Below are 16,736 nucleotides of genomic sequence, written 5' to 3'. Positions count from 1 at the left end.
CTCAACATTGGACACCTCGGAATGCAATTCTTGGACCGCTCATATTTTCTTTCAACACTCGTTCCCTCCATGATTTCATTCATTCAAATCTACATCTGTAGCCTGGACCTTCCCCTTGAGAGCCACACTCATGTGTTCAGCTCTTTTTCAACATCTCCACCTGGAGGTTTAGCAAGAATCTTAAATGTCATACGTCCAAAACCAAACTCCTGATCTTCCTCCTCCCAAACCTGCTTCTCCTGAAATCTCCACCTTCTCAGTAAATAGGAGCTCCATCCCTTAAAGTTGCTCAGGTCAGAAACCTTGGATCCATCTTTGACTTCTCTCACCCTGTCACCTTGTCTCTCCTTCCATAACAAATCCTGTCAGTTCTGCCTATGAAGTGTATCCAGAACCCAACCACTTCTTACAAACTTCTCTATAACATCCCCTCTGTCGCAGCCTCCATCATCTCTCCTGGATAATTGTTATGGTTTCCTAACTCATCTCCCTGTCTCCACCTTTGCTTCCTGCGGGTCATCTTCAACACAGGAGCTAGAGTTAAAAACTTGTCGAAATATAAATCAGGTCATATCATTCTTCTCAAACACCCCCACTGGCTTCCATGTCATCCAGAATAAAAGTCAAAGCCCTTACAATGGTTTACAAGAATGGCTTACATGCAACCTACAAGGCCCTGCATGGTCTGCCCTTCCTCCTGCCCCATCCATTGTATCTCTGACATCTTCGTCTCCTACTGTCCCCCTCGTTCCAGTCACCTGGGCCTTCTTGCTGTTCCTAAAATACGACAAGTACACTCTTGCCAAGAACATTCTTCTCCCAGATTCATACTTGGCTCGCTCCTTTACTTCCTTCAGGTCTTGGCTCAAACGTCATAGTTTCAGTGAGGCCTTCCTTAAATACTCTAAAATTGCAATAGCCCCTTCCTGGGCACTCTCTGATCTTTCCTGATGGCTTTCTTTTTCTCCTTAGCTGTTATCACCATCTAACATGCTGTACATTTTATTCAGTTAGTTTATGTCTATCTCTCCTACTAGATTGTAAGCCCATCGACACAAGGCTTTTTATCTGCGTTGGTCACTGCTTAATCCACAGCATATAGAAGAGACCCTGGCACAGGGTCCATTTTAACAGTAGATGTTAACATTTAACAGTAGATGTTAAAAATTTATTTGTTGAATGAATAAAAAACATACTAATTGGCCAGAATACAGCAACAGGCATTCTCAAAATAGCTGGTACGAATATCAATTGGTATAATCTCTACAGAGGACAAATTGGCAATAACTATCAAAAGTACAAATGCACATCTCCTTTGACCCAGAAATTCTGCTTCTAGTAATATCCTTTTTATAAATTCACACATGTGCTAAGTGACACCTGGACAAAGTAATTCACTACAGCATATTTTATCCCTGAAAAAGAATGAAAAAGCCAAAATGTCCAGCAATAGAGACTAAAGAAATTATAGTTCATCCATACAATGGAATATTTTGCAGTAGAAAAAAGAATAAGGAGACTGCTTGTGTCTGCATTTTCTTGCACAGACTATCTCAGGAAGGATACCCATGAAACTGGTAATAATGCTTGCTTATTTGGAGGGCAATGGATGAGTCAGCGGCAGAGGTGGGAGACTTTGCTGTCAACCCTCCTAAACTTGAATTTTAGTACATTGTGAATGGTTTAACCTACTAAAAGGAGAACAAGGCAGGGTTTATGTTCCAATATGGAATGAGTTCTAAGATATATTGTTACAAATAAAAAGGTAAGTACGAAAGACTGTGTACAGTATGCTATACATAGGGGTGGGGCAGACATACTTTTCATTATTTACTCTTTTATACTTTTCGAATTTTGTACCTTATATATGCATTTCCTATTCAAAAAGAAATAAAATAATTTTAGAAAATCATGGTGGGAGAATGCATTTTCATATACATCACCTTGACAATCCTATGATTGAAGCTTGCTAAGTATTTCCCTATTTTTTAAACAAAGGAAACGGATGATCAGAGAAGTCAAGTCAAACAGCGCAGAGGCACCAGGCACCAGGACTAGAGCCTGCTTCCCTGCCAGGCCCTCCCAGCCCCTCTAGCCCAGCAGCCTCTACCACCCCCCACCCCTGCCCTCTCCAGCTCCTTCCCTCAGGACACACAACTCTTATGCCCAGCCCCAGAATGTCTGCCACCAGGGGCTTCAGTCAGGGGACCGTTTCTCTCTGCTCAGAGCCACCAACAGGGTGGTGGGTGCCACCGTGCTCTGTGGCTGATCCCAGCCTGCCCTGGCCTTGCAGCTGCCAGACCCTCTTCCCCCAGTCTGTACCTGTCAATGATGACGGGGTCTGAGGGTGTCTCATTTCGGTTGCCACAGCTCTTCCGGTCACAGCACCGGCTGAAGGAAAGATGAGAAGGGAGGGAAGGAGGAAGGGGGTGAAGGAGAGGGAGATTACAGCATGTGGTGTGTGTGTGTGTGTGTGTGTGTGTGTGTGTGTGTGTGTGTGTGTGTGTGTGTCTGTGTGTGTGTGTGTGTGTGTGTGTGTGTGTGTGTGTGGCTCCGGGGTAAGGATGCTGATGTCCTGTCTCTGAGTATGGAATCCCTGGGCCAGAGGGGCTCGCCCTCAGGGGCCTGGGGGAGACAGGCGGTGAGGGTCCTACACAGGGACGTGCAGAGCCCTTATCCCTGGGGATAAGGTTGGCCAAGAAACCCTTGTCCCAAAGGCATGCTGCTCCTGGAGAATCCAGGAAAGGGCAGGCTGCTGACCACCTACTCTCTCTGTACACTTTTTATACATATAGAAAAGAGCTCCAATTGTAAGCATGCAGCTCATGAATTATCACAAAGTGAGCCCACCCATGTAACCAGCACCCATACCAAGAAATACCATGTGACTAGCGCCCCAGAAGCCCCCTCATGCCCCCTCCTGGTCACTGCGCTTCCCAAGGGTAGCCACTGTCCCAACCAGATTTTTGAACACTATTTTCTTTTCCATGTATGAAGAGCTGCCTCGGAGGACCCTTCCTGACTGACATCTCCTGGGGAGCCCTTGCCTAGAAATGCCAAGCTCTGGGGTAATGGGGAAGGGGAGTCCAGCACTGTGTTCCCTCTTCCCCATCCTGCCTGCCCAGGGGGTGCCCTGAAGTTCACATAAGAGGCAGCAAAGTTTCCTCCTCCAGCTTCTGAGCTAATCCAGGAGGCCCAGGCCCTGCCCCCATCTCCCAGCGAGCCCTCCCCAGAGCTTTATTAGTTAAGCTTCCCAGTAGCAGCAGGAGGCCTCTCTTACAAAAACACTCGGAGAAGCCACATAAACAGGCCAGGCTAATGGGTCCTCAAGGACCCTCTCCTCAGCCAGCACTGTGCCCAGGGGCCTCACTCTTCCCTCATCACCCCCCACCCCCAGGCTTCCCTGGGGATCAGTGGGGAGGGGGTTGGTGGCAGTGGTAGGGGTTGGGCCAAGAGGCCAGGGGCAGGTGACCTAGCCCTTCTCACCTGCACATGATCTCGTGGGTGAGTAGCACGCGGCACATTTCGGGGTTCTTGTCCTGCCCCTCGTAGATGATGGCCTGGGGAAGGGGAAGTGCGCAGGCTGGAGGGGAAGGAGGCTCCTCTCAAGGCCAGGTGGAGGGGCAGCTGGGCCCTGCTCCCAGGGAAGAGCACGCCCTCCAACTCTCTCTGGGAGCCCAGGAATGCAGAGGGAGCTGGGAACCTGGCTTCCCAAACCAGTACCACCATCAGAATGGGCAAGAGTGGCATAAGGTCTACAGATTCTGTCTGTCCACAGGCAGCTCTTTCCAGAGCCAGCTCTGCTCAGGGGCAGGGAGGTCCCCAGATCACCATGACCAACGTCAGGCTGCCGGGAGGGCAGACACACTCCAACCTCCACGGTTCTCACAAGCATTGTCCCTCCAGGCTGTCCTGCCGGCTCCTTGATCCCTCTCCCCACCCCATCACCTCCGCAGGCCAGGCCAGTGGCTCCCTCTTGGACTGCTGGGTCAGCCACCACCACCCCCACCCCACCCACCCCAGCCAGTTCCCCAGCCTCTCCTCCGCCCTGAAGCAAGGAGTAAGCTTCCCAAACCACACATTTGGCTTCCACCTTATAACCTCTGTGCCTCGCAGCCATCCCTTATTTGTGGGTCCCTCTCTCTCTGGACATTCTCCAACCCCTTCCACACTTGTTGACCATGCAATCCCACTTTGCCACTGCCTGGTCCGCCTCCCACACCATGGCGACCACAGGCTTCCTAGAAACACACCACTTCTTCCTCTGCCCTGGGATTGGGTGGAGCCTGCTGGAAGACTGTGTGGGAAAGCCCAAGTCTCCACCTCAAGTTGCAGGCCACTGATTTTCACATCTGAGACTCAGCCCTGCTCCTTTACCAGCGCACACAACCTCTCTGAAGAGCCTGAGGCTTGGGGCCCTGAGGCTTGGGGCCCTGCGGCTGCACAGTCCATCAGGGCTGACTCAGGTTTCAGTTGCCCCGAGCTCCTCATGCTGGTCCCTGAGCCTCCTTCTCTTGTCTTTTCAAGTCAGCAAGGTACTGAGGGTCTGCAGTGGAAGCTCTGGGGCCCCACTCAGTCCCCTTTCCTGGACCAGTGCACCCATCCCCCAGCTGTGGGTAGCATTAGCTGCTAAGGGCTTTCTCTTGAGAACTGCTCTCAGCAGACAGGAGCTGCTTCCCCTGAAAATGTCTGGAAGGTTACACTCTCCCCTTGGGAGTGGTCCCCAGCCAGTAACTGACCAATACAGGGGACAGAATCTTGGCCTCCTTGCCTCAAGGGGGAACAACTCTGGTGCCATTTCTTCTCCAGGCCTCCTCGTGGATCAGGTTGAGGCTAGACTCCAGCAGAGACCACATCCTTGCTGAGCATCCCCTGCCCTGTCCTGCTTCTCCTCCCTCCCCTTCTGAGAGCTTCTCCCCTCCTCCCCAATAAACCATGTGTACCTGAATCCCCGTCTAGGCTCAACTTCTAGATAACAGGACCTAAGACAAAGTTGTTGAACAAATATTGTCTTTTTCTTGTCTAGAGGGCAAAAGCCACACATCCTCCTCCTGTGGACAGTTCTCCACAGAGAACTGTGGACAGCTAGACTGGTGAGGATGAAAGGCATGGGGGAGGTGGGGGCAGGGACAAGGATGCTTGCTCAGACCACAGGGAGATGGGGGTCAGAGAAGGGGCTGGACAGGCCTGAGCATCCCCTGGGCTGGCTCACCTGCTTGGACATGGAGTCGATGAGACGCACATAGAGGTCCTGTTCTGTCCGAAGTCCTAAGGGTGGAAAGGCGGAGAGGGCTTGCTATTTGGGGAGCCCCTGTGGCTTCTGATGACTGAACACACTCCACACCCTCCCCTGCTGAAGCCAGGCCCCCTCCACCCTGACAGTGGGGCACCACGTGTCACATGGTGCTGCGGTACCCAGTGGGCAGTGGGCCTCACTCACCGTTGTTATATACCAGCCGGAGGCGATAATGGATCCCGTTGTTTGTCTTTTCACCCCCGGGCTCCTGCAGGGACAAGATAGGGAGAGTGCTTGGTGCTCCCGGGGATCCTCCAGCCACCCCCATCCCCCCCACTCCCTTCCCACCCAACCTTCCTCCTTACCCCCCTCCCTCCCATCCATTCACCACCCCCTTCTCCACTCCTCCACCACCTATCCATCATCTGCTCCAGTGGGAGGGGGTTCCCTGAAACCCTCCCCACCCCCCCCACCCTGTTCCTTCCCAGCGAGCCCATGAGCCTCTCACTCGGTCCTTCTCCACAAAGTCGATGAAAGCTGTACGCTCCACCTCCACCGGCTGCCCCTGCCGGTCATACATGGCCAGCACGAAGTGGAAGAAGTTGGATTTCCTGAGGTTGGAGGGGGGCTGCTTCTCAAAATGTGCTCGTGCCAGGCCCACGCCACTGTGGGGAGGAAAGTTGCTGGGAAACCACTGGACGTGCCCTCCAGAGAGAAAGACCCCGTCACCTCTGACCAGGTAGGTGGGCTGGCCAAGAATTGGCTCTGATGTGTCAAGAGTTTGGGCAAGAAATTGGATGGGCCCATTCCACCCTTGCCAGGGCCATCTCAGTTCTAGAAGAGGCCTCCCAGCCCTGAGGTCACCCCAGCTTGCTCCCATGGGAATAAGCAGCACAACAGGTGACAACAGAGGCATCCCTGGCAGGCTCCTTCCCAGACTTTTCCCTGAGCCTCACATTTTGGAAGGCTGATCTCTAAAACCAAATGAACAAGCAACCCATCTTACTGACCACAGGCTCCTGTGACTGCCCTTTAGGGCCTCAAGGGGCAGCTGGGAGGTTTTGGAATGAATATCCCACTGTACCCCAGCTCCTGGCTACGTGCATGAGCCTATGGTATTGCCTGGGAGATGATGAAGTCCATCAGACTCTCAAGAGACATTGAACTGGCTCAGGGCCACTAGTCTGCCCAGCCTGGACCCTGGGCTATGGCTGAAGGTGGGAATGTCCTCCCCAGGTATAGGGGGACCTGCCTCCATGCTTGGAGGAAGACACCACTGGCTCCCTTGGGCAGAAGGATCTTCTGGTCTGGCCTTGCTTTCTCCTGGCTCATCAGAAACCAGTCCCAGAAGCAAAGCCAGGGTGAGAGCAGGAGGAGGAGAAGAACCAAGGCCCTATTCACCAAATATTTCTTGAACCCCAATGATGTACCAAGCGCTGGCCACATGGCACCACGTGGGGCCAGAGTGAAACACCTGGAAGGGGAGGGAAGACAGATACAGAGAGCTGCAACACAAGACAGAGTGGTGGGTGCCCCTTAAGAGATGTTACTATATAAAAAACGGTAAAAGCAAAGGAAAAGATTAATTCTTTCTGTGTGTGATGAAGGGAAGACTTCACGGTGACGGTGGCCTTCCCCCTGGTCTTTGAGGAATGAATAGGAGCTCAACAGGGGCAGGAGGCAAAAGGGCAGAACTAACAGCATAAGAAATGGCTGTAGGTACGAGGGTTAGTGTCACTGGACCACTTCAAAGGGTGAAGTGAGGAGAGAAAAGGTTTTATTGGAAGTGCCAGACTATCCACGCGTACAAAACCAGGCCATGGAGTTTAGACTTTCTTCTCTGGGCCAAGGTCTTCCAAAGTGTGTTCTTTAGCTCTCTCATGGCTCCAGGTCCTCGTTCTATAAAAGAGTGCCATAGCCACAACTGCTGGGAAATGCATACACAAGTGTATTTGGGGGGCCCTGGGACACCCTCCAGGAATGGACCCTCCTTGACCTGCTCAGGCCAGTGCTCCCCATGTGTGGTAGCGAGCCTCCAAGATGGTTCCCCATGATCCCTGCCTCCTGGTAGTCAGGTCCTTATATAGTCTCCTCCCATACTGTATCAGGATTGGTCTGTGTGGCCAGTAGAATATGGCACAAGCGATAGCATACGATTTCTAAGGTTAGGTCATACAAGACACGTGGCTTCTGCCTTGTTCACTCTCTTGGATTAGTCACTCAGGAGGAAGCTGGCTGCTGTGTTGTGATGATACTCAAGCAGCCCTATGGAAGGTCCACATGGAGAAGAACTGAACCCTCCTGCCAACAGCCGGCACTAACTGATCAGCTGTGTGAGGCCTACCAGCCCCAGTCAAGCCTTCAGATCACTGAAGCCTCATAAGAAACCCTGAGCCAGAACTACCCAGCTACACTGCTCCCTGATTTCTAACTTTAAGAAACTGTGTGAGATAATGAATGTTGTTTTACGTTGCTGAGTTTGGGGGTGATTTTTTTTTAAATGTGGCAATAGATAACTAACACACCATGCTTACTTGACTACGGAGCATTTTGGTGGAGGGATGTGGTTTGGGAAGCATGACTAAAGGCCACCAGAAGGTTCTGAAGTCAGGCAGGGCTTAGAAGATGCTGTAAGCAAGGAGAGCACAGTGTGGTAGAAAAGTGAGAGGCTGCTGCAGGGATGCAGAGGCGAGGATGAGAATGGTGGAACTGTCTTGAGAGCCATTTAGACCACAGTCCCATCATGGACATGCCACTGTGACAACATCTGCCATACTCATCACTACTTAATATTTTTCTTCGTATAATTTTAAATCAACTTACTCTTACTTGGCTTCTTGCAAAGCCATAATATCTGAAATGTCATGGGTTTCAGAAGCTTGTTGTGTTTTTACTCATACAGATTACAGTAAATACATAAACAATAAAATGAAAACTGTTCCTCCTCTTGAAAGCCTGCTTGGGAGCCTCAGTCGTCCATGTAAAATGCTAATTTTGGAGGCAGAAGTGACGGGTCTTGCTTGTCCCTGATCAAGATGAGGAGGGCGCCACCAACACCTTCTCTTCCCCACCAAAGGTTATTTCTACACGTTCCTTGCTCCAGGATCATCCTCCTCCCTCCTTCCTCGGTGTCCCTCCATTCTCCTCAGCCTCAGGCTTACAGTCCTTTCACGTCCAGGCCTTGACCCTCCCACTTCCCACTTGCCAAGAGGCAGGGAAGCCTGAAGACCGCTTTGATCACAGCAGGTCCCTGATTACCGTTGATGAATATGCTAATGAGGCAGCAACCCTGACTCCTCCCTCCAGCCCCCAGGACCAGCTTAGGGGCAGTGAGGCTCCCCAGGGACAGGACCACCTGGGGGTAGATAAGGCCAGAAGGAGGTGGGCTGTGGGGCCATCCCAGATCACTCTGCCCTTTACTCTGTCATCTAGCCCAGGAAAGGTGCCTGGAAGGCTCTCAGACAGTAGGGAGAGAGGGTATAGAGAAAGAAAGAGACCTTAACAGAGGAGGGGTGGAGGCTGAGCAAGAACACAATCCCCCGGACCCCTCAACATACCCTATCTACACAGACACTCCTGTACTTCCCAGGCCAAGAGTCAATCAATAATGCTGAGCTTCCTCTCCCATCCATCCCTCTTGGCAAATACCAGTCAGTCCTGGGTCCTGGTTGCCTGGGGTTCCTACCAGGCTCCTAAGCACCAGACCTGGGAAGTCTGCCCTAAGCCCCAAGCCAAGCTCCCTTCACAGGGCCTGCCCTCTCAGCAGGAGGGGATTCCCAGGGAGAGTGGTTGGGGGGACCAGGGGAGGGGAAAGGGAGCAGGTACCCCTGCCTGGGGTCTGTGGACCAGTAGCCAGTGCTGCCAGCTGCAGGGCATCAAGGGGCTGCACTGTCCGACTCCACAGTGGGATCAGGCTCAATTCTACTTCCCTTGAGGCAGCCCAGCATCAGCCTCCATTCTCCACCTTGCTTAGTGGGTCTGAGGCACAATCACACACATCCATGCAAAGCAATGGGACAGAGGCGGCTGGTTTATAGCTCTGCGACAGGGATCACTATCATGAATGACAGCAGAACAATATGACCCCAAGCAGACCAGGAGAGGACGGCAGAATAGGCAAGACCCCTGCTGGGCATGCCCAGCTCTGCTCCTGGTCTGCGAATGTCTCCAGTTTACCCTGTTCATACCCCTGTGAGACAAGTGAGAAGACCAAGGTGAAATGGAAAAGGTTTTGGTTTAAAGAAATCCTCGTATTTCCTATGAACGCAGAGAAGGACATGTGGATTAGAACAGCAGCTAGAGTGCCAAATGCAGGTCTGTCTGGACTTCTCCTGGTTCTCCCAGGCACCTCCACTGCCTACCTGCCCGTGGAGTGGGTAACCAATCAGCATCCCTGAGTAGAGCTGCAAGCTGCAAAGGGAGAGGGTGCGGAGGGGGAGGGGGAGACTTCTGCTCTTCTCCCCTTGGGAAGAGCTGATGCTCTTGTAATGAGAAAGCAAACCAAGATTAAAGAACAGAAAGAAAGAGACACAGAAATATGCTCAAACAGCTCAGAAGACAGACCCGGGCCGTGGAGAGGTCTGAGAGGCCTGCTGGGGCACCCTGGGAGAAGACATGTGCTCCCACAGTACCTTAGAGGCAGAGATGTGGATGAAGGCCAAGGTCTCTGATTCTGTGGTCTCCAAAGTGGGGTGGCCCAAGACACCCACTGGGGTGTGGAGAGAAACTGCAAGGATGTTTATTGATAGGAATCCTTTATCTAGAAGAAGGGAGAGAGGCAGGAGGAGAGCCCCAGAAGTCTGGAGAGGCAAGTGTTTTATCTGGGTTTCCCCAGAAGCAGACCCTGAGACAAGGATTCAAATGTGAACACTTTATGTGGGAGGTGATTCCAAGAAACCCTGGCGGGTGTGGGGAGTGAGAGAGAGAAGGAAAGGCAGTCCCTAACAGGTGCATTATCCACAAGTTACCACTGTGGGCAGCTTCAGCTCAGCCCCCAGGGAGCTCTGGAAACAAGTATAGAACATGTGCTTCAGCTAGTCAGAGGGCTGAGCAAGGGACCTGGGGTCTTCATCGTCCAACTCCAGTCAGTCACTGGCTGAGGGCTTCTGGGGCGTCATCTCTCAGGTGCTTCTGGCCTGTTTTGCAGGTGGGTGGAGCAGGCTCTGGCGGTCTAAGAGCCTTAGCAGGCAGACGCTGGCAGAGGAAGCAGACCCTTTCCCAAGGGTCCCCAGGGATGTGGGTGGGGTAGCAACTCCCAGCCATCCAGAGGCCTGCGGTGTGATGGAAGCCAGCAAAGCTACAGCCCAAGGGCCTGCGTACAGCCTGGCAATATGCACGAGAACTGCCTCACCTGGTGCGTGTATTGCTGGAGCCTATAATTCAGAAACGTCTCATTCACTTAGCATGATTAGTGCACAAAGCGTGCCACATACGCGCCTTTTCCAGGTAAATGCAGCTGAGTGATGAAAACAGCCACATTAACCACTTTTGTAAGACTCCCAAATGATTTACACATCTCCTTGCTTTCTTAAAAAGATTGTTTTCAACAAAATGTTCAAAACCCTTTCCTATCAACTCCGGAGTGTGCTGAGGCGGTGGGGCATGTGCTCCTGTAAAAAGCACGGATGTGGGAGGAGAAAGTGCTCATCTTCATATTTCCACCAGGGCCCACTCATCCCCTTCCCATCTTCTGAAATTGCCCCCAAATTAAAGGAGAATGGGACAGAAAAGCTTGGGTGTGCACAGCTATTTTTTTGGTTGGAGGACATCCGAGCATGGGTGTGTGTGGGCTTCCTGAGTACTGTGCTGGGAATCCAGGCTAAAGGTGACACCAAGGGCAACCTGACCTTCACAGCCTGAGTCATTCAGGTGACCTGTGCTTCAGAGTACAGGGGGATGCATATGGGGGCATCTGGGGGCTGCAGAGCTGTCTGGCTGCTATTGCTTGGCCACCCAGGGGTCCCTGGAGATGCTCCTTTTCGAGGCTGAGCAGGATGACCCAGGAACCTTCTTGCAGCAGCTGGACCTCACCACAGCTGTCTAGGACAGACGACACCTCCCTCACAGTCAGTATCTGCTCTCGGGTCAGAAGGCCATTCATAAGTCTTTACATCCTTGATTAGGTACTTATTGTAAGTGCTAGCAATTTAAAACAAGCATCTCAAATCCCACAGAGGACAATGGCCGAGACTGGAGCTTTGGCCTTCCCCCAGAGGCACCTTCAGGCCTTTGTCTCCCCTGCACCCCTCTGCCCTCTACTAAATGCTAACTCTTGCCTACCTTGGCAGCCCAAGGTTCTGAGCAGTGCCTTGGCTTGGGCCTGATCCATCTTGGAATCTGGGATGCTGGGGAAATGGGGAGAAGCACTGCTGTCATCAGCAGTTGGGGGAGGCTTCTTTTTGATCCCCCCTCCACCCTGGAGGTGGAAGGAGTAAAAGTGTGTATTTCCTGCATCTCATCCTTTGTCTCAGATTTCCCTACTGTCTCTGCTAAATCTAGATCTTCTTTTCCCCATCCTAACATGGCTGCATAAGTCCCCCCTTCCTCTCCTCTGCATCCTCTCTTCCTCCAAGCATCCCACTGGCCGTGGCTCTCCCTGCAGGCATCCTTTGGGTCTCTGGGACTGCTGATAATCATCAAGCTGGGCTTGGCATTCCTGACTCCAGCCAAGATCTACTGGCCTAGCCCTGCCCAGAGCCTGGGAAGATAAAAGCAGAGGCTCACTGGGGTGAACCCACCCCGACAATGCGACAGTGCAGGCAGGAGGACCTGGTGCCTAGAGGTAGCTGCCCAGAACCTGGGTCTAGAAGGGCCTGCCAGAGATGAGGCTTTGGGGCTGTTTCATATCCCCTGCTCCCACTGCCCCAGCAGGGGCTCTGCTCACTTGCCCCAGGAAATTATCTCAGTCACCAGGTCCCTGGATGAGGGGGGAGGGGAGGATCTCACTAGCCAGCTCTCCCATGTTTCCTCTTGCTCTCAATTCTACCCAAAGACTGTCCACCCTGCTTCTCTGTGCCCACCCCCCTCACCACCCACCCACAGGCCTGCCTGCCAGGTCCCAGGCTGAGGAAGAGCTATTAATTATTAAAGCAAACAAAAGCATTTCCTAGCAGGGATGCTAGCCTGCTGCTGCTTACAGGAAACGCAGCCCCAGCTGGCTTCCCTCTCAGGGGCCGGCTAGCGTTCTGGGACCAGCTCAAGGGGGAGGGCTAGCCTGGGTGCTCCAGGAGTCTCCCCAGGCTGGGAGTCACATCAGAAGGAGAGGAGAACTGCTTCTGTGCTGAGAGATAAAGTCCTGTTGGCCCAGGGTAGGCCAGGGATCCTTGTGCAGAGTTCCCCACCAGGAAGACCCTGCCAGCCTTCCCTCTTACCTCCAGTGTATGGTATGCAGCTTCTCTTTTCTCCCTACCCCTCTTTCGTTCAGAACTTTCCTTCCTGTTGGCAGGCCCTCCGTCACTGATCTTAGCAGGCTCTGGGCTTTCTCCTCCTTCTCCACCTTCTGAAAAACCCTGGCGTTGTAAAGCTGGGCAGCAGCAGCTGCTCCAGTACCTGGTTCCTGGGGTCAGGTAGATCACCAACGTGGACATCGGAGCCCAACAAAAACGGACTTAGTAACCTTCTAACATGCACTCCTGCTTCCTGCAGCAGATACTCATTACCCCCTATTGACTGCTCGAGCCTGGTGCTGTGGACACGAGGATGAATGAGCCACCACCCATGCCCTAAAGGAAGGTGTAGGCTGGCAGGGCAAGGAAGCTCAGGACAGGCAGGGCCCAGCTGACTCTGGCCTGTGATAAGCATCCTTAGACAGCACTAAGAACTGCTCCCCTGGGCTGGATGGGAGGGCACAGAGAGAGAAGGTGCTGGGGGGGAGGGTCCCAGAGGCTGTAAGATTTTATTCAGTGGGTGTGTGGGTGCTGGGAGCAGGGGAACTGTTTCAAGAGACATTGTTGGATGCCAAGAGTCATACAGAGGCTGAGAGGAAGCTTGGGATCAGACTGTGATGGGCCTTGAATGCTGAGTATCTGGGAGGAAGTGTGTGTGTATGGGTCACTGAAGTTTTTCATTGGAGAGGGACACAATCAGAGAAGAGTTCTTTGGAAATGTTTCTTTGGCCCCTGGTGCATGGCAGATGGTTTTGGGGCGGGGGGCGAGGTGGGAGGCTGGGACAGTGGGCTAGCAGGCTGAGGTGATACACTGGGGTTAACCTTCAAGCCAAGGAGGAAAGTCGTGGAGGGCAAGAGTGTGTGTCACGGTTACGAGCTGGCCGTGGGCACTGTGATTAGGAATAGGACCCAGAGGCACCGTCCAGAAGCCTTGACAAGCTGGCGGCTGTGGGGGGAAGGTGAAGAGCGCATCAAAGACAGCTGTCAGACCCCAAGCAGCCTTGCAGGGAGTGTTCCAGGGCAAGTTCCTCCGAGACAGAGGGAGAGGAGCCTTTGGAGGTGGAAGAGGGGGGCGGGGCAGGGAAAGGAATTCCTGTCATTGTTGTTTTAGGATGAAAAGACCCGAACAGAGGACTGATGGAGGATCAAGAACCAACGGATGAGATGATGGCATCTCAGGAAGAATGAGAAAGAAGTACCTCCCACCTGCTCCCCTCGGCAGGAGGTGCCTAGAGGCAACCAAACATGTGGGGGCTCCCAATCTGTGTCCTGAGACAGAGAAGCCTCTGGACTTGGAGATAAGCAGCCCAGGCCTGAAGAAATTCCTCTCCTCAAACTGGGGAGGCCTTCTGAGTCCTGGTGATGCGGCCCTGGGGACTCAGACGGACACCTCAGCCCCACTCAAGACCTCTTCCCCACGTGCAGACACTGCTGAAGCCCAATCTCATGGGAAGAGCCTCATCGCCACACTTCCTGCACCCACACAGCCTACAAGGGCACTGCCTCCTTCCCATCGGCTTCCTGCTCATCAAACCTGCTGACAGGGACAGAGGGGAGAGTCAGAGAGAAATAGGAACCTTAAACCGTGAGGCCCCACTGGAACACTTCCTCCTCTCTTACAAGGAGCTCTCACCACAAAGGAGGTGGTGGAGAAAAAGACAAAGAAATTGACCATCTCAAATTAAATGAAAAACCAGAACCAACAGAAAAACAAACAGGATACAGAATTGTATGTATAACACAGGAAAAAAATATGTTAATGGGAAGATGGGAAGGAAATACACTAAATTATTGACAGTAGCTATTTAGAGAGATGGGGTTTTGTTTTCTATTTTCCTTTTTTTTCTAGAAAAGTTATATCATGAGTAAAAATAAGGATATTAATTCATAGGCAAGACCCTTTCTCTTCCTAAAAAGGTGAGCTCCAGAGAGAGGCCCCGGTGCTCCCTCTGGACAGTTATGAAAGCACAGGAATGCAGGAACACCATTCAGTTTGAACATGAAACAAGGTGTGTGTCTGTTAAGGGGTGAGGTTGGGGTTGGTGGTGGGGTGGTATCCCCAGAACAGGACTGAGGATGTGAATGTGTGGCTGGCATCCAGGTCTGGTCTGCCCTGGAAACCCCCCAGCAGAATCCCTTCCAGCTGCTGGACAAGCAGCTGCTCAGACCTCTGGGAAGCCCAGCTCCCAAGTGTCCCATGTGTCTGCAGAGGCAGCACCTCCCTAGTCCCAGGCACTGAGAACTCCAGGTAGGATGTCTAACCTCCCCTCCCCTTGCTCACAACTGGGGATACAAAAAGCCCAGGTGCTGTGGGGGGCTGGTCAACGAACCATTATGCTTCCTTTCCAAATCCAGGAGTCCATCCCCCACCCAGGCTCCCTGCCCAGACTCCTGCAAAGGAGTCAGAGGAGATGGGTGTGGGTACTGGGTTCCCAGGGACCCCCTGCCTCGGGTAGGACCCACCAGAAAAACACCTGGAGGGACCTGAGCGGCCCTGACCCATCCTCAGTCCCAATCATTCCACCAAGTCGACTGTCCACCTCATCTCTTCCCCACCAGCCGCTTCTCCAGCTCCACAGATCCCCATCCTCCAACTCTGAGGGATGTGAGAAAGCAGAAAGGGGGCTGGGTTTCGTGCCTTTCCTGGCCGAGATCTATGGAACTGGACAAGGAGGGGCACTTAACTGCCTGAGAAGGAGGGGTCAGCAGTTCCTTAACAGCTGGTGGCTGTGGGACTGCGGGCAGCCGGGAGACCTCCTCCTCTAGAGCCATGGACGGCTGGGCCAGCAAGCGGTACTCAGAAATCAGAGCCGGGACATCCAGGAGTGGAGGCAGAAGCCCCGCCCCGGCCCGCCCCACATCCTCAGGAAGATGCAGAGGCTCTCAGGGCGAGGTGGGCACAAGAGCTTGCCGGGACAGTGCAGAGTTGGGGCTCCCTCCAACCCCTCGCCCCAGCAGCTCAGCAAGCTGAGAGAAGGCGGCGCGGAGCCGTCCAACCCGAGCGCGCCCGGTCGCGTCCGAGCGCTTACCTCTGCGCCGCGGTGCTGGCGTCCAGGATGCCCGCGCCCTGCATCCAGGAGCGCACCGAGCCCAGGCCGGCGGGCAGCAGCGGCTCTTCCTTCAGGTTCAGCCCGCCGCGGGGCAGAGCGTCCTGCGCAGGAAACATAAGGGCGCGCAGTCGGTGGGCGCTCCCACAGCCGGGGGTCCGGTCCCGCCGAGGCTGCGGGGCGTCTCAGCTCCACCCGCCCGACGGCACCCGGCGCCTGCAGGAGCGCAGCGCAGCGCCAGTCCCGGCCGCTCAGTGCGCGCCAGCCTCCTGGGCGCTCCCTCGGAGAAAGCGGGTCCGCGAGCGCCGGCGCTGTCCCCTCCCCTCCCGGGGCGCGGGGCGGGGAGATGGACGGATTTCCCCGCGGCCTGAGCGCCGGCGGGCGGACTGAGCGCGGGGCGGTGAGGGAGGGGAGCGGAGACGGCACCCGGTCCGCGCAGAGGCGCCCTAGAGGCGCGCTCTGGCGGCTGCCCAGGGCCGCGGTCGTCGGAGGGGGGGCCCGAGCGCCCCTTGAACTGCTTCAGGCGAGGCGGGGGCGCGGGGCTGCCCGCCCTTTCCCCCTCACCGCCCCCACCTCCCGCCCACCCGCCCGCGGCGCCGGCGCGGGACGCTGATTACCATCCAGGAGGAGGAGGCTGCGGGCGCGGAGCTCGGCGGCGGCGGCGGCGACTGCGGCGGTAGCGGCGGCAGGAGCAGCAGCAGCCGCGCGTCCCGAGGAAAGGCCGGGGCAGCGCCGGGCCAGCAGACGCCTCCGCCGCCGGCGCCCCGCGTGCTCCGGCGCCCCGGCCCTGCCGCAGCCCCGGGCGGCAGCACCTGGAGCAGCAGTAGCAGCAGCCCGGCCGACTCCCCCCTGGGCCCGGTTCCCGCGCCGCCCCGCCGCGGCCGCCGCCGCCCGCCGCTCCCCGGGGCCTGGCCGCGGGCCCGGGCCATCCCGCCGCCGCCGCCGCCGCCGCCGCTCCCGGGGGAGCGGGAGCCGAAGGCAGGGAGCGCGGGCGGGAGGAGGGATGGCGGGAGCTGGCGGGCCCAGGGGACTGGGGGCCGGGGGAGGCGGGGGCGGGGCGGCGCGGCT

General features: G+C 54.8%; 1 protein-coding gene and 1 long non-coding RNA gene across 5 annotated transcripts in view; one reads left to right on the top strand and one right to left on the bottom strand.

Annotated features, from left to right (window-relative positions):
• Positions 1-16,694, bottom strand: part of EBF4 (EBF family member 4) — a 54,709-nt gene extending 38,015 nt beyond the window's left edge. The window contains exons 1-7 of one of the 4 annotated variants that reach the window (XR_014254533.1): positions 16,286-16,692; positions 15,651-15,772; positions 5,745-5,901; positions 5,441-5,504; positions 5,213-5,268; positions 3,487-3,560; positions 2,323-2,391 (exon numbers count right to left, since the gene is read on the bottom strand). Coding sequence is in view for 3 of the 4 variants with exons in the window: in XM_082428505.1 (XP_082284631.1) it covers positions 2,323-2,391; positions 3,487-3,560; positions 5,213-5,268; positions 5,441-5,504; positions 5,745-5,901; positions 15,651-15,772; positions 16,286-16,597 (854 nt within the window). In the remaining variant the exon portion in view is untranslated. Of the gene's footprint in view, positions 1-2,322; positions 2,392-3,486; positions 3,561-5,212; positions 5,269-5,440; positions 5,505-5,744; positions 5,902-15,650; positions 15,773-16,285 lie in introns of all 4 variants that reach the window. The other 3 variants (XM_082428505.1, XM_082428506.1, XM_082428504.1) reach the window with 3 other exon arrangements.
• On the top strand, positions 5,928-14,505 carry LOC309644677. Its single transcript, XR_014254550.1, has 2 exons — positions 5,928-12,618; positions 13,733-14,505. It is a non-coding gene; the product is annotated as an uncharacterized lncRNA (long non-coding RNA).
• Positions 16,695-16,736: the final 42 nt, after the last annotated feature.

The sequence above is a fragment of the Balaenoptera physalus genome (genome assembly GCF_965194825.1).
Source record: "Balaenoptera physalus genome assembly, chromosome: 16".
NCBI lineage: Eukaryota > Metazoa > Chordata > Mammalia > Artiodactyla > Balaenopteridae > Balaenoptera > Balaenoptera physalus.
This window is presented reverse-complemented; position numbering and strand designations above follow the sequence as displayed.